This window comes from Kogia breviceps, chromosome 4, assembly GCF_026419965.1.
Source record: "Kogia breviceps isolate mKogBre1 chromosome 4, mKogBre1 haplotype 1, whole genome shotgun sequence".
Classification (NCBI taxonomy): domain Eukaryota; kingdom Metazoa; phylum Chordata; class Mammalia; order Artiodactyla; family Physeteridae; genus Kogia; species Kogia breviceps.
The window spans coordinates 172,112,404-172,133,430 of record NC_081313.1 but is presented as its reverse complement, the minus strand read 5'-3'; the positions used below and the strand labels follow the sequence as shown (position 1 = coordinate 172,133,430).

Genomic DNA, 21,027 nt, shown 5'->3' with positions numbered 1-21,027 from the left:
GCCATGGCTCATGGGCCCAGCCGCTCCGCGGCATGTGGGATCTTCCCGGACCTGGGCACGAACTCGTGTCCCCTGCATTGGCAGGCAGATTCTCAACCACTGCGCCACCAGGGAAGCCCAAGATAAATGCTCTTTAAAACTAAGGTGTACAGTTGACCCTTGAACAGCGTGGGGGTTAGGTACACTGACCCTCCACACAGAAAATCCATGTATAACTTTACTGTTTGCCCTTCATATCCATGGTTCCACATCCAAGGATTCAGTTGCAGATTGTATAGTATTGTAGTACATATTTTTTGAAAGAAAAAATCCATGTATAAGTGGACCCATGCAGTTCAAACCTATGTTGTTCAGGGGTCAACTGTATATTTTATCATATTGAGAAGGTATCGTGTGTTCTTGAATGTTTTACCATGAATGGGTATTGTATTTTGTGCAAGTTTTTCTGAACATCTATGAGGAGGATTGTGATTCTCTTCCTCTGATTTATCAATATAGTATATGATATTAATAAATTTTTCAATACTCAACAGATTTTGTTTCCCTATAATGAATTTTATTGGCCATGGTATATTATTTTCTTAATGTGTTGTTGGATTCTGTTTGCTAGTATTTTGTTTAGAATTTTGCATTGGTATTCATGAATAATTGATGTGTGGTTTCTTAGTACCGTCTGTCTGGTTTGGGTATTAGTATTATGGCTGCTTCATGAGAGGAATTAGGAATTTTTGCCTCCTTTTCAATGCTCTGGAATAATTTGTACAGCATTAAGACTGTGGTTTTTAGAAGATTTGGTAGAATTCTTTGTGAAACCATCTGGGTGGAGTGCTTTTTAGTGGTTTGTTTTCTTAGGAACTTTATTTCTTTAATGGAAATTAGTCTGTTTTAAGCTTTCTAACCTGAATGGAGTCAGCACTGGTAATCTGTATTTTCCTAGGAAATTGTTCATTTCATCTAACAGAGGTCAGCAAAGTGGTTATATGATTTTAAAAATATTTTTTGATTCAATGGTCATCACCTCTTATTTTTTATATATTTGCTTTCTCATTTCATGCATCAAATAAGCTAGTGGTTTATTTGTTTTTTGAAAAAAATGGAATTAATTTCTTTTTATTATTTATTTATTTATTTAGGCTGTACTGGGTCTTAGTTGCAGCATGAGGGATCTTTAGTTGTGACAGGCGGACTTTTTAGTTGCGGCATGCAGGTGGGATCTTATTTCCCCAACCAGGGATCGAATCTGGGCCCCCTGCATTGAGAGTGTGGAATCTTACCCACTGGACCACCAGTGAAGTCCCTTCCTCAATTTCTGCTTTTATCTCTACTACTTCCTTATGCTTTCTTTTGGTTTATTTTTCTTTTTCTATGTTTTTTTTTCTTAACTAGTAATTAATTTATTCTTAATCTTTCATTTCATTCACAAGTGTTTTGTGCAGTGAATTTTCCTCTGCTCACTGCTTTGAATGTATCCTGTAGATTCTAGTATGTAGTTTTGATTATCATCATTTCTTTATAGTTCTGTAATTGCAGTTTGTATTTTTCTTTTCACTTAGGAGTTAATAAGGTTTTTAAATATCCAGGTAAAAGAGCCTTTTTTGTTTTTGTTAGTAAAGTCTAGGTTTATTTTATGTTGATTATTCTGCAACTTGAATATAATATGCCTAGATCTAGGCTTTTTTTTTCCTTTTTTTTTTTTTTTTTTTTTTTTTTTTTCCGGTATGCGGGCCTCTCACTGTTGTGGCCTCTCCCGTTGCGGAGCACAGGCTCCGGACGCGCAGGCCTAGCGGCCATGGCTCACGGGCTCAGTCACTCTGCGGCATGTGGGATCCTCCCGGACCAGGGCACGTCTCCTGCATTGGCAGGCGGACTCTCAACCACTGCGCCACCAGGGAAGCCCTCCTTTTTTCTTTTTTATATTGATCCCATTTTGTATTGATGATCTCTTAGTTTCCTGTATCTGTGGTGGTTGGCTGTCTGTCATTAATTTTGGAAAATTCTCATCTGTTATTACTTCAAATATTCTGTTCTTTTCTCTCATTCTTCTCCTTCTGGTATTCCCATTATATGCATTTACACCTTTTGTAAATTGTCCTGCAGTTCTTGGAGATTGTTTTTCTTTTCATATTTTGCTTTGCATTTCAGTTTTGAAGGTTTCACTGCTGTATATTTAAGCTCACTGATCATTGATTCTTTCTTCAGCCACATCCAGTCTATTGAGCCCATCCTTTGATAGCATTCTTCATTTCTGATACAGTGTTTTTTATTTTTAGCTTTTCCTTTGATTCTTTCATTTTTAAATTTTAATTTATTTATTTTTGGCTGCGTTGGGTCTTCGTTGCTGTCCGCGGGCTTTCTCTAGTTGGGGCATGCAGGGGCTACTCTTCGTTGCAGTGCACAGGCTTCTCATTGTGGTGGCTTCTCCTGCTGCAGAGCATGGGCTCTAGGTGTGCTGGCTTCAGTAGTTGTGGCACGCAGGCTCAGTAGTTGCGCAGGCTCTAGAGCTCAGGCTCAGTAGTTGTGGTGCATGGGCTAGTTGTTCCACAGCATATGGGATCTTCCTGGACCAGGGCTCAAACCCATGTCCCCTGCATTGGCAGGCGGATTCTTAACCACTGCGCCACCAGGGAAGTCCTTGATTCTTTCTTAAAGTTTTTGTTTCTCTGCTTACATTACCCACTTGTTCTTATATATTTCCTTTATCCATTAGAACCCATACCATATTAACCACAGTTAATTAAAATTCCCAGTCTGGTAATTCCAAAATCTCTGCCATAACTGAGTCTGGTTCTGATGCTTGCTTTCTTGTTTTAGACTGTTTCTTTTCTTTTTTCCTTGCCTTTTAATATGGCTTGCAGTTTTTTTGTTGAAATCTTGACATGATGTGTTGGGTAAAGTGAACCGCAGTAGATAGTCCTTTAATGTGCTTTATATTTTTCTAGCTAGAAGTTAGCCTATGTTTGCTGGTTGCTGTAGCTATTGTGTCAGAGACTAAAGTATCCTCCAGTGTCTTCCCTGTTCTTGGGTTCTTCTAGAGACTCTTTTTTAAATTTTTACTTATTTACTTATTTTTGCAGCCTCTCAAATTTATTTGGGTTTGTTTAATTTTTATTTTTATCTTTTGGCCATGCTGTGCAGCTTGTGGGGTCTCAGTTCCCTGACTAGGGATTGAACCCCGGGTTGCAGCAGTGAAAGCCTGGAATCCTAACCATTAGGCCACCAGGGAACTCCCTAGAAACTCTTTAAATAGGAGCTCAAGACTAGCAATTCTTTAAACTGTAGTCCTTTGTTCTACATGAGCCCAGGAAAATCCTTTCCCTTCAGTTTAAGCTACATGCATTGCTTTATATTTGTCTTTAGCCCACTGCTACTTTTATGAATTCAGAATAAAAGCTGATTTTTTTTAAAAAGTACTCAGTTATGCCTTGAGAATCTAAGTAGATAAATAAATCTGCTTCCTAAAGACAAGTTCCAGCCCCAGGCCTTTGATAATCCTTCTGACTTAATATTTGTGATAACTGGGGGGAAAAAAAAAAAGTTTCTCTACCTTACCCAAGAAGAAGGCAGATTTGAATACTGTAACATAGATTAACTGCCGTCTTCTACACACCACTGTTAGTCATTCACCTGAGAAGACACAGGTGAAATAAGTCAACTTATCAGCTGGAAACTGGGACCTTTTATCGAGTGCTGTCTGTTCAGCCTCACTTCATCTCCTCTCAACTGCAGTACCTTTCATGCTGGTACCACCTGATACCAGTTGGGCTTATAGTACATTATGTCATGGGGGCATGGTCACAGGGCTTCCATCTTCCGTTTGTCTTCCTGAAGTCCCTGCACCCTTTCCACTTGCAGTGCTCCATGCAGGTCTTTGGGTGCTTGGTGGGGGGCAGTTGCACATCTGTGAGTGAAGGTGGTGGGTGTTCTGCAGATCAAAAGTTTTCCTCAGCTCATTAGTGAAGAAATAGCAATTATTGACTGGCTCTTGCCTACATTTGAAAAAAAAATGTACCCTAGAGGCCAAGCCCAAGGGGAGAAGAGCACTTTCTCTCAGCACTGAGTAAAATATGACTATTTCTTTAATTAGGAGCCCTGGGAATCCAGCACAGCTACTCCCTCAACCCAGTTCCTCCATCATGTCAATTAACAGGGCAGAAGGAAACTGAATTCCCATCGCCAACAAGTGGCTCAGAGCTCTTGCATCTCATTGCACTGTTCTGCCAGTTCTTGGGACAGACGTGATACCTTACACAGTCTCTCTGGAGAGGACTTGTAATTATACTCCTACCCGGTCTTCTTGTCTCACTGTGGCTTTCAGTTCTTGGGGCCTCTCCAGCAGGAAGCAGCTAGATCTTGTGTAATGTTTGGGTAACTCAACTCCACTCAGGAGTTTTTCCTCTCTAGGGAATATCGGTTAAGTGCCTTACACTGGACTAGGCTTTGGGAAGAAAGACATGGTACTGACCTTAAAGGAGTAAAGGTCTAGGAGGAGAGACAGATATAAACAACAAATAAGATAGTTAGTATGGCCTGGTAATCCATTAACGAGGCCCCGAGGAGGGATGTTGAACTTTGGGAGTTCAAGCAAAGCCATATTGAAGAGATGATGCAAGCTAAGTTTAGAAGGCTTATTTATAGTGTTCAGGATCAGATATAACATCCACTGACATGTAAAAGGACAATCTTTGAAGTAGGAGATAAAGCTGAAGAGGTAACATGGGACATTATCTAACACATACACGTACGTGTACATCAGGACTTTATCAATCCCAATTTAAATGTTAGTTGAAGTTGATGGAAATCCATTGACATTTGATGAGATTTGCTGTGTAGGAAGAAAGGTAGCCTGTGCATGCTCCTTAGTAGAGTGGAACGAAGGGGGCCTGTTCATATTTGCTGCATAATAAACTACCTCAAACACCGTGGTTTAAAACAACCACCATTTACTTCGTTTACAGTTCTGTTGCTTGACAATTTGGGCTGTTCTTAGCTGGGCTTACCATGTGCTTGCAGTTGGCTGCTGGTTTGGTTACTTGCTCTTCACTCCGGTCTCATCCCCCAGTAGTCTAGATGGGTCCTGTACACATCATGCCAGAGGGTTCCAGAAGAGCACAAGCTCCACCCTGCAGGGTGCTTTTCAAGCCCCTGCATGTGTCATGTTTGCCTGCATGCACCCCATTGCCCTGTGCAGTCACATGAGTCAGCCCAGTGTGGAAGGTCCTCAGAATTACACAGAAGGGACATAGGTACAGGAAAGGGAAGAAATGGTACCTATTTTTACAGTTGCCACAAGGCCAGTGTTTATATTGCAAGAATTTCAAATGAGGGAGAATAGCTTTATATAGATAAAATTGACATATAAGAAGCTGCACATTCTTAAAATATACAATTTGATAAGTTTTGACCTATATGTACACTTGTGAAACCATTGTCACAGTCAAGGTGGTGAACCCCCAAAAGTTTCCTCGTGTCCCTTTGGAATCCTTCCCCATCATTACCCAGGCAAGCAATGAACAAATAACGTTCTTGTTCTCTGGCGCTTCGGTCAGTAAGATTTGTTCATCTGTTTACTTAACAAATATCCGTTGATGCTCTGTTCTAGACCTGTGGCGGCCTCCTTCTCCATGCAAGGACTCTTCTGTCTAGAGACCAGTATTTTAGGTCCATTCTGTTTTGGGCCTTAGGAAAACTAGGGTCTAACCCTTACTTTTTTTTTGTTTTCTTCATTTTCCTTTCATTGATTGTTCTGAGTCATGGTAAATCAGTGGTTCTCATTCAGGAGTGATTTTGTCCCTAAGGGATATTTGTTTGGCAATATCTGGAGGTTTTTTTTTTTTTTTTTTTTCCTTGACTGCACTGTGCAATTTTCAGGATCTTAGTTCCTTGACCAGGGGTCGAGTCCTAACCACTGGACCTCCAAGGAATTCCCTAGTTTTTTGCTTTTTTTTTTTTTTTCTTAATTTATTTAATTAATTTATTTTTGGCTGCGTTGGGTCTTTGTTGCTGCATGCAACTAGAGAAATCTAGTTGTGGTGAGCAGGGGCTACTCTTCGTTGCAGTGCCCGGGCTTCTCATTGCGGTGGGCTTCTCTTGTTGCAGAGCACAGGCTCTAGGCGTGCGGGCTTCAGTAGTTGTGGCATGCAGGCTCTAGAGTGGAGGCTCAGTAGTTGTGGCACACCGGCTTAGTTGCTCCGTGACATGTGGGATCTTCCCGGACCAGGGTTCGTACCCTTGTCCCCTGCATTGGCAGGTGGATTCTTAACCGCTGCACCACCAGGGAAGCCCTTTTTACGTTTTTGAATGGGATGTAAGAGTGGCAGAAGCTGCTGGCATCTAGTGGATAAGGCCACAGATGCTGCTGAACATCCTACAATGCATAGGGCAGTACCCGTCCCCCCTTCCAAGAACTATCTGGCCCCAACTTTTAACAGTACCGAGGTTGAAAAACCCTGTGGTAGAATAATAATTTCTATACCTGCAACTAATTGAAAGATGGAGGACAGTCAGATACTGTTCAGGCTTATTAGGATGGTCCTATGTTGGTTTCATCTTACTCTAGTGCCCCAGGTCACCAGGGCCAGAGGTCCCATAGAATGGTTGGAAGCTAAGACATTGCACTGAATAAAGTAATTTTTTTTTTCCAGTAGCAATCAGTTTTTATCTCACACTCAGACCTCTCCTGGAGAAGAATGCAGCTGGGCAGTGCTTTGTGGGGTGCAGGATCCTGCCAATAGATATACCTCTTTTTGGTACGAGATAGGGGCACAAATAAATAAATATTGTGTTCATGAATATGGTATCCACTGCTTTTTCAAAATGTGTACATTTGATACTTACCACTGATTTTCTATAATCACCCCAGCAATTATTTACAAATGAAGAATCTGAGGCTGCTTAGAGACAGAGAAAATAATAAAGTTAGGATTCAAACATTGGAATCTGCCTGTGTCCAAATCTAGTATTCACCAAGAGGGTTCATCGTTCCTCAAGTCAACCCAAGACAGGTTTTAATTCTTTGCTTTCATTTCAGGAGAATCTCCCCATGGAGCTGAACCAGTATAAAGGATGCTCTGCCCTCCCAGTTCCCTGTTGTAGGGAGTCCTTGTTTGGGGCCATTTCCTGGTCCAATCCTTAGTCTCTAGATCCAGGAAAGTTCTCTCCTGGACTCTACAGATCTGATCTCCAGCATGTGGTGCTCCTGGGGCAATTCAGAGGGCTGAGCCTTGCACAGGGCCCCCTCCTACGTTACGTCCTTGGTGCCCTAAGTCAGAGCTCTGGGGATTCATTCAGCCTCATCTAAATCCATAGCCTGATCAACCCTCTCTAGTCAGCTTTTCTACCTGTTCTGTTGATAACGGATCCCTTTGTACCTTCACATGGTGAACATGGACCCACACAGCTCTCATGGATCTTGTGATGGATAACAATTATTGAGTGCTTATACCAGACATTGTTCTGGGCTGTCTTATAAGTGTACCATTTAATCCCCACCAGAACTCTTCAGGAAATATATTATGGGGCATAGAGGCACAGAGAAGTTAAATAACTTGCATGAGGTTGCACTCGTAGTGAATGATGGCGATATTAACCCAGAGCCCTCTTAGCCTCTATGTTCTCCCACCCCTCAAAACATGATAAGTGCTATGGAAACGAATGAATAGGAAGATGGTGGTCAGGGTGGGGCTCTCAGAAGAGCTGACAGTTTTGATTTGAAGCCCAACTTGTGAAAAGGAAACAGGTGTGTGAAGATTTGGGGAAGCATGGGCCAGCCAAGGAAGACAGCGAGTAGATTGCTTTGGACCTTTATTCCAGATCAAATGGATTGACAAAGACCAGAATTCCCCTTCTCTTAAAGTAGACACTACAATGATTTTCCTAAAGAAGTTTCTTATTAAGTTTCTTATTATCCTCAGTATAGGTCAATAGCCAACACCAAAGCAAGAATCAGTAAGTAAAATCTTATGGAGTGAGGGAGGTTGGTATGAGACGGTCCAAGTAATGGTTTTCAGACCAGGACCAGGGAAAAACATGGTCCCATAGGCATGGTGCTAGAATAACCGAGAGGGTTAAAAGATGAGCCAGTGTGTAAACTTTTGTTGTCACTCTTGTCCTCTCTTCTCCCCACCTGCATTCCTTGACTTGATTTCTCCTCCCATGATGCTTGTAGGAATCTATATCCTTGAAATAGTTTGTTTTCACGAGAAGTTTTGTTATTGGTTGGCCATTTAAAAAAAAACTTTTGTTGGAGTATAGTTGATTTACAGTTGTGTTGGTTTCAGGTGTACAGCAAAGTGAATTAGTTATACATATATCCACTCTTTTTTAGATTTTTTTCCTATATAGAGTTGGCCATTCTTTCTTGGTGGACGGTGAACATTCTGGTGTGCCACTTCAAGTTTGTCTTTGACTCAGGAATGTTTTCTTCTAGTATATCATAAATGGTATTTCTTTTCTATGTCTTCAGGTAACATATTCAGGAACACCAGTTATCAGCACTTGGGATCTCTGTTGCCTGCCCTTAACTTTCTGTCTCACTGAGAGTATGTTCCTCTAGTGAAAAGTCTCCTCAGAGCCCCCTTCAGTGCCTCAGACTGTAGATGAAGGGATTCAGCATGGGGGTGACTACCGTGTACATCACCGAGGCTACTGAACCCTTTCTGGAGGGATGGGCTGTTCCAGAAGTGAGGGAGACCCCAAGGCCTGCACCACAGAACAAGGAGATGACTGAGAGGTGAGACCCACAGGTGGAAAAGATTTTATACTTCCCACCAGTAGATGAAATGCCCATTATGGAGGAGATAAGAATAAGAGAAAAGGATCCCAGTCAGGGGAATAACACCCAGCAGGCCAGTTAACAAAATACAGCAGGATGTCTTTAACAAGGGCGTCAGAGCAGGTGAGCTTGAGAATCTGAGCAAGTTCACAGAAAAAGTGGGGGATTTCTGTCTCTTTGCAGAAGGACACCCTCAAAACCAAGCTTTGCAACAAAGAATATGTCAGGCAGATCAACCAAGAAAGCAAAAGCAGGAGACCACAAAGGCGAGGGTTCCTGATGACCATGTAGTATAGGGGGTGACAGATGGCCACGAACCGGTCATAGGCCATCACTGTCAGTAGCAAATTATCTAGCCCAGCAAAGATCATGCAGAAATACATCTGGGTAAGGCAGCCTTCATACGTGATGCCTTTGTTCTGCATCTGGATGTTCACTAACATTTTGGGGACTGGTGGTGCCGAAACAGATGTCAGTGAAGGACAGGTTGGAGAGGAAGAAGTACATGGGAGAGTAGAGGTGGGAGTCTGAGATGATGGCCAGGATGGTGAGGAGGTTCCCTATAACACAGACCAGGTACATGGATAGGAACAGCCCAAAGAGGAGGGGCAGCAGGTCCCTATCTTCCGAAAGGCTCAGAAGGATGAATTTTGAAATAGCTGTTTGGTTCCCTGCTTCCATATAACTTGTGGAAGTTGCCTGGAAAGAAGCAAGAATAATGTTCAAACAATGACAAAACAGGAATGTGCCATACATTTGAAACTCATTCACTCATGAAGTCTTATGTTATATCTAGCGTTTTCTAGACCAAGATCTCCTCAATAACACCCTCCCTTCCCTGCTTTGACCACTACTACCAGGAACACCTCTTTAAAAATGAATGTCCCACACCATGCAGGGGTGTCTTGCATCTTCCCTGACTCATGACTATTCCTTTGCTGTATAATTCCCACGAAAGTACCAGCCTCAGGAACATCTCCTTTCTGCCTTGCCATTGTGGTCTCTTCAAGTTCCAGGGAAACGTAGAGAGAAAGAGATCATTGGGAGTTGCAGAATTTAATGATGTTTTATTACCCTCATGCCATTTGTCTTGAAATAATATCTTGAAGCAGACCATTCTCTGTCTCAGGTTTGACTCGGAGAAGGATATTGTGCAAAGATTTTATAGATAATTCCTCCATTATCATATAGTAACTTCTCCATTACTCTCCCAATTTGTGTATCGTTGTAATGACCAATGTAGCTTAATACACCCCAATTCCAAAGACCAAATCAGAACTCCCACCATACATTCTAATTGTGCCCTGCATGCTCGTGTTGCAGTTCTTTAAATTTCTTTAGGTTGAGAGGATTGTGTCTTTTCTGTTTCATGTTAATTTTGTAACCTAAGCACTTAGTACAGTACTTGGTATATAATAGGTGCTCTATAAATATTTGTTGAATGAATGACAGAAATTGTCAGGTTGTGTAGAGGCAATTCCTTATCATAAAATCTATTTTAAAATTAATTAATTTTTGGCTACATTGGGTCTTCGTTGCTGCGCACGGGCTTTCTCTAGTTGCGGCGAGCGGAGGCTGCTCTTCATTGTGGTGCGTGTTCTTCTCATTGCGGTGGCTTCTCTTGTTGCAGAGCACAGGCTCTAGGCACGCAGGCTTCAGTAGTTATGGCTTATGGGCTTAGTTGCTCCGCGTCATGTGGGATCTTCCCAGACCAGGGATCGAACCATGTCCCCTGCATTGGCAAGTGGATTCTTAACCACTGCACCACCAGGGAAGTCCCTATCATAAAATCTTTTAACCAAGAACAAGGAGACATTTATCATGAAGCCTTTTCAATTGAAAATAAAGAGAATGAGAGCCTTCTACCTTTTATGTCCCTCTTTAAAATTTTTTAAAAAAAGTCTTAATTTCTGTTTGAATATTACATCTCTACCACAGGAGGGAATTTCTAAACTAAAAGACAGTTATCCTCAATTTCATATACATTTAAGAAAAAGTTCCTTCCTTTGAGTTGAAATGTGGCTTTTTATAACTTACATGGTTTTAATTCCTCTCTGAAAATCATTTCTCTTTGTCATGATAATATTTAGATATTTGTAGACATCTAAATGATTCTCTCTGCATCTCCTCATCTTCTGTTTATTCCACAATTATTTGAGTGCCTACTGTATGCCAGGCAGTGGGTTAGAACTAAGTATAGAAAGGTAAGAGGCATGGGCTCTGCTTTCCTGTAGCCTTTGACTCCTCTGAGGTAATCATTCTGTTTAAGACTCTTATGATCCATCCACTTAAGGAAAGTGATTAGTAGGAGTATTAACTGGTCATACTGAAGGAATATTAACTTAGTTGAAAATTCAAGAAAGTTTGTAAAAGGAGATGAATGAGGACAGGCAACTTTTAAAACAGTGCAATGGACATAAATACAGAAATATCAGTGGGACGGACTGGACAGTCATGAGACAGATATTAGCCAATATGAGAATTTAGTTTGTAATACAGATATATCACAAATTAACCCATAAAAGATAAATGATATAATAAATGTTATTTAGAAAACTAGAAAACATTTGAAAAATACTTCAAAATAAATACCTGATAGAAAAGAGAGTGACTGGCAAAACTGAAATCAGGACAGTATTAGAAATGAATACAAATAATGTATTTAGATGACTTCATGAAGTGTGTGCAAGCTTCCTAAGTAGAAAAGCAGTGAAAGGAATCACAAAGGATTAGATCAGTAGTTTAAAAAACATTCAGTAGGGACTTCCCTGGTGGTCCAGAGGTTAAGAATCCACCTTCCTATGCATGGGTTTGATCCCTGGTCTGGGAACTAGGATCCCACATGCCATGGGACAACTAAGCCTGCGTGCCACAACTACAGGGTAGCGTGCGCGCTGCAACAAAAGATCCCGAATGCTGCAATGAAGATCGCACATGCTGCAACTAAGACCTGATGCAGCCAGATAGATAGATAGATAAATAAATAAATAAATAATATATATTCAATAAATCATGTGTTTATCAGTAATACCAAATGACATGAGGTAGGGAGGATTTATAAGAAAATATAGAAGTGCAATAACAGTATATTAGAAAGCTCTTAAAAACAGTAAGAAAAAAAGCAGAAAAAAATAAAAGGCTAAATACAAGTGGATAAAAACATGAAAAAATGCTCAAGTTCCATGCATATATGCATGCAATGAAAACCAAAGGAACAGTTAGATGCTATTTTTGTAGACTTTATTTTTTAGAGTAGTTTTAGTTTACAGAAAAATTGAGCAGAAAGTGGAGTTCCCATTTATTTCCCCTCTTCCTGCTGGTCCTCGGTTTTACCTATTATTAACATTTTGCATTGTAGTGAAACATTTGTTATCATTAATGAACCATTATTCATACATTATTATTAACTAAAGTCCATAGTTCACTTCAGAGTTAACTCTTGGTGTTTTACTGTTTTATGGGTTTTGTCAAATGCATAATATTATTTACCCACCATTGTAGTATCATACAGACTCTACCCTAAAAATCCCCTGTGCTCCGTGTAATCTTTCCCCTCTCCAACCACCAGCAACCACTGATCTTACTGTCTCTGTAGCTTTGCCTTTTCTAGAATGGCATACGGTTTGAATCGTGTAACTTTTTGAGACTGATTTCTTTTACTTACATATGCATTTACAGTTCTTCCATGTCCTTTGATGGCTTGATAGCTCACTCCCCACTATTCCTCAATAATATTTAATTGTCTGGATGTTACCACAGTTTGTTTACTGAAGAACATCTTAGTTCCTTCCAATTTTGGTCACTTATGAATAAAGTTACATAAAATTTGTATAAGTTTTTGTGTGGACATAAGTTTACAACTCACTTGGGTCAATACTAGGAACACAACTTCTGGGTAATATGGCAAGACTATGTTTCCATTTAAAGAAATAGCAAACAAAACAAAACAAAACCAGCACCAAATTTAATGAGACTATCAAATATTGGTCATAATAAGTGAAATTGGCATGACTGTGTTTGAAAAGGCTCTTTTCGGCTAAGCTGTTCTAGAGATCAAGTTAGTAAGTATTTGGAACCTTCCAAATGTATATATACATTGGGAGCCCTCTATTTTAATTCTAAGAAAATGAGGTTATCAGATTGGTCCCAAAAGATTTAGGTATGAGACTGTTGCAACATTACTTCTTTTTTTTTTTTTTTTTTTTTTTTAAACATCTTTATTGAGGTATAATTGCTTTACAATGGTGTGTTAGTTTCTGCTTGCAACATTACTTCTTATGGTACTTTTATTTTATTTTATTGAACAGAATGGATGATTGAATGATTTTCTTTTAGGCTATGCCGTGTGGCATGTGGGATCTTAGTTCCCCAACCAGGAATCGAACCCATGCCCCCCTGTGTTGGGAGTGTGGAGTCTTAACCACTAGACCACCAGGGAAATCCATTATGGTATTTTAGAATGTACTGTGGAGTGTTGCTGTTACAGTACAGGCATACCTCATTTTATTGTGCTTCACAGATTAACTAAGTCTATTGACGCCGTATTACCAACAACATTTGCTCACTTCATGTCTGTGTCACATTTTGATAATTCTCACAATGTCTCAAACTTTTAATTATACTTGTTATACTTATACTTGTTTATTATCTGTGATCTTTGATGTTACTACTATTACTCACTGAAGGCTCAGATGATGGTTAGCATTTTTTAGCAATGAAGTATTTTTTAGTTAAGGTTATACACATTGTTATTTTAGACAATGCTATTGCACACTTAATAGACTACCGTCTAGTGTAAACATAACTTTTTTTTTTTTTTTTTTTTTTTTTTTTTGCGGTACGCGGGCCTCTCACTGTTGTGGCCTCTCCCGCTGCGGAGCACAGGCTCCGGACGTGCAGGCCCAGTGGCCATGGCTCACGGGCCCAGCTGCTCCGCGGCATGTGGGATCTTCCCGAACCGGGGCACGAACCTGCGTCCCCCGCATCGGCAGGCGGACTCTCAACCACTGCGCCACCAGGGAAGCCCAGGACCAAATCTTTATAGAGGGTGTCCTAAGTGCCAGGCTCTGAGCTATGCAGCTTGTTTCATTTCATCTGCACAATCACCCTCAAAATCTAGGTGTACCCCTTATTATTATTATTATTAATTTCTGTTGGAGTAGAGTTGCTTTACAATGTTGTGTTAGTTTCTGCTGTGCAGCAAAGTAAATCAGTTATACATAATACAAATATCCACTCTTTTTTAGATTTCCTTCCCATTTAGGTCGCCACAGAGCACTGAGTAGGATTCCCTGTGCTCTACAGTAGGTTCTCATTAGTTATCTATTTTATACCTAGTAGTGTACATATGTCAATCCCAATCTCCAAATTCGTCCCACCCTCCCTTCCCCCCTTGGTAACCATAAGTTTGTTCTCCACATCTGTGACTCTATTTCTGCTTTGCAAATAAGTTCATCTGTACCAGTTTTCTAGATTCCACATATAAGCGATATTATACCATATTTGGTTTTCTGCTTTACTATTATTTTATAGAAGAGAGAAGGAGCACAGAATTTTTATGTAATTTGTACAGGTCATGAAGTAGAAAGGTGTGAAGCCAAGTTTAAATCGGGCAGTCTGACTCTCAACGCAGGGCAGCTGGCCACTGTTCTCCCCCTGTCAACCCAACTAGCCGTTTCACTCCCCTGGACAAGCCAGGAAGAGATCACCTGCTCACTCTGGGCTCCCTTTGGGGGTGCCTGGTAGACCACGGTGGAGAGCAGTGGATGGCACCTGCTACAACAACTAAGGAGGACATAGGCTGTGATCACAGGCAGAGAGCAAGGAAAGCGTTGGCACACGATCGTTTAGGGCAAAGGCCCTGCTCCTGGACAGCCCTCCAGCTGTCCACTTCCTTCTCCATTCGTGTAATCAGTCCACGCAAATTTAAAAGGAGACATAAAGTCAGCCAACATTTAAGATGTCCAGGCTACATAGAACCACACAATCTGACAGGTCTCAGAATTCTTCCTCCTGGGCCTCTCAGAAGAGCCCCAGCTTTTCCAAGACAGCTCAAGTCTCCCTCCCGCCCCTCCCCAGTTTCCTGCCCTGGATCCCACCAGAGGCCAGAGACGGTGGCTGTCTGTCATGAATCTGGTGTTTAGTATGCCCTGACTCGCCTGTATATCATCACAGAGAATTGGGTTTTGCTGGGTTTTAGATTTTATTGTGTTTGCTCTTTCTTTAAAATTGAAGTATAGTTGATTTACAATGCTTCATGTGTACATCAAAGTGATTCAGTTATATGTATATATCAGTATCTTATTTTCCATGGCATGACTGTAGCCAGTGTGGTGTCTTTGGTTTCCACGGGATCGATCCTGGTGAGCAGGAAGGATCCTGTTGACCCATGTATGGGTTTGCTGAGCCCTCTCTGTCCTTCTACACGTGTTTTTTTTCGATACCCTGAAATTTCCAGCACTCAACCATGCCCTATGCAAACAGGGAGTTTTATTTCTTCCTTCCTGATCAGTCTGCTTTTTCTAGCCTTATGGAAGCACAAGGCTGACGCGAAGGGTATGGACAGAGCCGACTCCTGGTCCTTCTCCAGCCCCGGGGGAAAGGCTTGTGTGTCTGGTCAGGAGGGGCATCAGCCGGTGGGCGGGCGGTGAGCTGGGATCCACCACGCACGCAGTTCAAAGAGACCTCAGACATGGCATCAAGTGTGATTTACGGCACGGCACCGATGGGAACAGACGGTGAAATTGGATGTGGTACCACGGGACCAGGTTACTCAGCCTTGACGGCCAGAGTGAGAGACCTGGGCTCAGTCCAGAAGCTGGTGGAGCTCAAGACAGATGGAGAGATGGACGGAAAGACAGACAGATGGAGAGAGACAGAGTCAGAGACAGATGGAGAGAGAGAGATGGCTGGAGACAGGAGATGTGGTGGCAGAAGGACTCTTCTTTTGTGACTCGTCTCTTTGGAGTGTGACCTGGGATGGGACTTGTACTGACCGGCCGCAGCTGAGCCTCTGGGCATGGGGCTCGAGTGCTGGGGGCTCAGGCCGGTCCTAGCTGTGTCTCAGCACACCTGAGGCGCCAGGTTCCTGGACTCTCCCCAGGACCACAGTAGGTGCCACATGGTGACTGGGAGGGTGACACACTCACCTCAGAGCTCCAGTGTCCTTGGGGGTTTCATTGGCACTTTGGACTTTCCATATACCAAAAACTCTGAAGTGATGGATGGTCACGGGGTGAACACAGTGACCTCTGATGCATCTTCGCTTCTCTTAGACTTGTTTTTAAGGGATCGAGAAGCAGCAGGCATCTCCTTGGGACCTGCCATCTCGCGGTGTAGCTGTGACCCAAGGGGGAACAGTCTCGGGAAAGTGGATGGGAAAATTGCCACCTGGGAACGTGGGCCTCCTCCCCGTGCTGGAACCTATGGGAGGGACCTGGCAGTCGGAAGGGAGCCTCTGCACCTCTGGACCTTCCCCGGCCTGCACCCACCTACTCAACACCTCCTCCTCACCAATTCCCCTCCTCACCAGCCCGACCCTGGCCTACACACCCTCTCGGCCACCTGGCCCTGTGGTCCTTGGTGTCGTGTCTTGTAGTTTAAAAATAACCTCCCTTGGGGACTTCCCTGGTGGTCCAGTGATTAGGACCCTGTGCTTCCAGTGCAGGGGGTGTGGGTTTGATCGCTGCTCAGGGAACTAAGAACCCACAAGCTGCGCAGCCAATCAATCAATAAAAGTAGTATTAAAAAAATAAATAAAGGGCTTCCCTGGTGGCGCAGTGGTTGAGAGTCCGCCTGCCTAGGCAGGGAACACGGGTTCGTGCCGCGGTCCGGGAAGATCCCACATGCCGCGGAGCGGCTGGGCCCGTGAGCCGTGGCCGCTGAGCCTGTGCGTACGGAGCCTGTGCTCCGCAAAGGGAGAGGCCACAACAGTGAGAGGCCCGCGTACCGCAAAAAACAATAAATAAATAAAAAATAGAAATGAGACTTTTTTTCCCTGATAAGGAAATAAGGAAACAATGAACAGGCTGGCAAATAACATAAGCAGGCCTGAAAGAGTTAAGCAATCTTGGTTATTCTTAGTTGTTAACTACTGACAAACACTTGTCCTTAGACTTGTCTTTCACAAAGATGATTACTCTCTGAAGCCATATGAATTACCCTTTGCACCTGGCACTTCTTCTCCCCCTATACTCCCTTGCAGCACTCTTCATTTCAGGAAGAAGGTCACTGGCTAATAACCTCAGGGACAACAGACCCAGTTGCTGAGCCGCCTGACCCCAGCTTCGGCCATGAATCTGCACAAGAAAAGAAATGCAAGACCTTTATTACTATGAGCCTTATCACAAACCCCAGACCAGGAGCCCTGGGCTATATAACCTTTCTCTATTCCCCAGGAAAGGGGGGCCACAGTTCTTGTGCACTAGCCTGCTGTGCTACCCCTTTGCCAGGAAAGTATAAGCTATTTTTCTCGTTCCTCCAAAACTCTGTCTCCGTATTGCTTTTTAGCATCGGTGCACAGAGAGCCAAGATTTTGGCATTACTTCTCGGGGTCTGTCCCCACTGTGCGGGTCCCCAAGCTATGTGCTCACCAGTGGACGTGTTCACGGGCTCCAGGCCTTTGATGGACCAGCTCCTGGGCCCTCCTGTGTACATCTTCATCCTCTTCTCTCTGCCCCTTGTCTCTGTCCCACTCTGCGTCCAACGTCCCGAATCCATGAACAGTTCACTGATTTCCAGTGTCTCCTGTGACTCGGTTAAAACACATTAAGGCTCCACATTTCTCCTGAAATACACTTTAGCTGCCTTCCGTGCCTGTCGGTATTCTCAGGTATAAGTATTTGTAGTTTCCATTATGATTTCTTCTTAGACCCATGAACTATTTAGAGGTGTTTTCAAATGTATGGGTTTTTGGGTTTTTTTAATCATCAACAAGGATTTATTGATGGCCCCTCTGGGTGCTGGAGATACCCAAGAGAGCACTCCCCATTAAATGTGTATTGGTTACACAGGTGTTTTTGAAATGCTCTAAAGTGATTCTGCAGTTTTTTTCTCAAATATCAGAACACACACACATTTCCATAACCCTTTCTTAAGATCACAGGCCCATGAAGCGGGTGCCTTATGGCTACAACAGCCCTGTTGCCCAGCACCACAGGCCACCTCCTCCAGGAAGCCCTTGGAGTTTTTTCAGACCGTACATGAGGCTGGACGAGGGTACCAACCAGCCCTACCCGCTTACCAGGGAAGGGTCCATACAGACAGTGCCTTCCTCCACCCTGTCCAGCTACTTACTGGGATGGCAGGGTGGGCGGCTGAGACACCCTGGGAGGATCACCTCCGGAGCCAGTCCTGCCCGAAAGCTGGGATAACAGCGGGGTGCCTGCATTGACCCCATCGCTCCCACCCCTCGCAGGACTCCATAGGGTTCACGTAGGAGGAGCTGCTCCTCCTGGTCCCTGGGCAGCCTGACCACCAGGCCGCACGTGTCTCCAGGTTTCAGAAGTCTCGAGCTGAGCCTGGGGCCCAATAGGGGTTTTCACTGCAGGTCTGAGTGGCCAGCCTCTGTGCCAACGTGCAGAGCAAATGCAGGGCACAGCTCCGTGTAGGTGCTACCTGGGACAGGTGCTATCCCTCAGCCCCGGGTGCACCAGCATTCACAGAACGCGGCTGAATTGCAGGCTTGTGCCCCGGGCTCTGGGCTCCTTGCTCCACCTCGGACCTCCTGCTGCCCCCAGGGCAGACTCTGCTCTCCCAGGACGTTAGCCTCCCAAAGCCCATGCCCTCTGCTCACGCTGAGACAGGCTGGGACCTGGGACTCTGCTGCAGGGCTGCAGGCTTGCACCTAGACACACCTCTCCTGGAGCAACAAAATACAAAGAAACTGTATGGGACTAAAAATAACTGCATGCATAAGCAGTTGGGACAAATTCTGGACAAAAGATACAAAGAGACCAAAAACCCCAGTTCCCACTTTTGAAGAGCCTGGAGCAAAAGCAGGGGGTCGGGAGTAAAAGCAGGGTACTGCCGGGGTCCTCTGAGTACAACACCACCAAAGGGGTGGGCAAAACACCTAAGCCGCCCCCCCAGCCCGACCTCTGGACACACCCCTACCCTCGCCCCATATAAGGAACAAGCTCGGCCCCCCCTTCAGGGAGCAAGCAAGTAAGGGTACCTGTTGTTTCTTCTCCTCCCCCCCTGCTGCAGCAGGGGCTCCAATAAAGACTTGCCTGAATTTCTTGTCTGACCCGTGATCAATTTCTATTGACTAAGGGGGCCAAGAACCCTGGTCGGTATCAACACCACACCTGGCCCCCTGAGGCCCCTGCAGGGACAGGCCATGGTGGACTTCTAGGTCCATTCCTAGAGGCGGCCAGAGTGGGAGAACGGGAACAGCTCCCTGGGTTTAAAATGATCTTTTCATTGTTGATTCCGGACTTAATGGCACTGTGGTTAGAAAATGTTCCTTATAATACTGCTTCTTTTTTCTTTTTCTTTCGGTTTTATATTTTTGGCTGTGTTGCGTCTTCGTTGCTGCACACAGACTTTCTCTAGTTGTGGTGAGCAGGGTGTATACTTCATTGTGGTGCTCTGGTTTCTTGCTGTGGCTTCTCTTGGTGTGGAGTACGGGCTCTAGGGGTGGGGACTTCATTAGTTGTGGCACGCAGGCTCGGTAGTTGTGGTGCACAAGATTCATTGCTCCGCGGCATGTGAGATCTTCCCAGACCAGGGCTTGAACCCATGTCCCCTGCATTGGCAGGCGGATTCTTAACCACTGCGCCACCAGGGAAGTTCCAGTACAGCTTCTTTGGTACTTGTTGAGATTTGCTTTCTCCCTGGTATATGATCAGTTTTCCTACCTTTGCACGTACGCTCCAGAAGCACAGGCAGCCCCTAGTTCCATGTGTGTCCCCTTGATCAAGCCCAGCAGCTGTTCATCGAGGCGTCTGTGAATTTGCTCATCTCTATAAGACTCGTTGGTTACGACATGCAGGACGTTCAGGCATCTTGTCTCTCTCAGATTCCATCGGTTTTCGTGTCTGTCTTTTGAGGCTGTGAGAGGAACACAGTCTGGGTCCCGTCCCTTCCCTGGGAACTGCGTCTCCAGACAGCGTATCCCCTGATGCTGTCAGCCCCCAAGGCTGCCCCCAGATTCCCCACCAGCACAGCCTCCTCCAACCCTACCACACTCCCGTCCTCACACTGGGGGCTGTTGCTTATAACTGCTTTTAGAGAGAACTTATTTCATTTCACTTACAATCATTGCATTGTGTTCACTTTGCTTTTCCTCTTCTTTGTGATATGAACACATGAGCTCTACCCTTGGAACATTTGAAGTGCCCAGCGCAGTGCTGTTAACCACAGGTGCCTTTAGAACTGATGTTTTCCAGTCATACACACTTATGTCTTTATTTTTAGTTTGAACTTTCTTTTATATTGATGTATAGTTGATTCACAATATTATATTCATTTCAGGTGTACAGCATAGTGATTCACGATTTTTAAAAGTTACGTGTCATGCATTTTTAAACTTATTTTCATTCTGGAGCTTCTGCTATGTGTCCAGGAGCTGTGCAGGGCACAGAGACTAGAACAGATGCCACCCTGCCCACGTGGACTTCAGGAAACAGTGGGAATCAGTAAAATGTTTTCAGCTGCTTCACGGTGCTAAGCGCTCAAGAGAAAACTGGAGCAGGGGAGTGGGGACAGGGCAGGTAGGTGGGGGCTGTCCGTCCTTCCCTCTGGGGGGGAGGCTTAGATGCCCAGGGGTGGGACAGGATGGATGGGGGCATGGCCTGTTGGGTCTCCAGGCCAGGGTGGCTGCTGTGCTGGGGCCAGGGTTCAAGGGCGGGAGCGGGAGGCAGGAGAGGGCTGGCTGAGCAGGGTCCGGGCCCTGGGGGTGCCGTCCCTCGTCCCTGCCCCTGGGAAGTGAGGGCCTGGGCTGTCGCTGCCCATCCTGTCCCTGTGGGTCAGGGGCTGCGCAGGGGCAGGGCGGTGGGCACAGAACCGGCTGAGGCCACAGTCATTTCCAATTCTGTTCTGTTTCCTGTCCTCTGGGACCCCACCTGACACCCTGACTGCGGGGCAGAAGCCGCAGAGCCGCAGAGCGGCTAGGCCTGTGAGCCACAACTACTGAGCCTGCGTGTCCGGAGCCTGTGCTCTGCAACAGGAGAGGCCACAACAGTGAGAGGCCTGCGTACTGAAAAAAAAAAAAAAAACAACAACAAACAAAAAAAAACCAAATGAAAATTGTAGAG

The 21,027-nt window shown here is 44.3% G+C and overlaps 2 protein-coding genes across 3 annotated transcripts in view; one reads left to right on the top strand and one right to left on the bottom strand.

Moving 5' to 3' along the window:
* Nucleotides 1-21,027, top strand: part of ZNF14 (zinc finger protein 14) — a 299,800-nt gene that overhangs the window by 207,150 nt on the left and 71,623 nt on the right. The gene's annotated exons all lie outside the window — the stretch shown is intronic.
* On the bottom strand, nucleotides 8,576-9,451 carry LOC131756044 (olfactory receptor 7D2-like). Its single transcript, XM_067032596.1, is given in 4 exon segments — nucleotides 8,576-8,801; nucleotides 8,803-8,855; nucleotides 8,857-9,223; nucleotides 9,225-9,451. Coding segments are annotated over 4 exon segments (873 nt in total).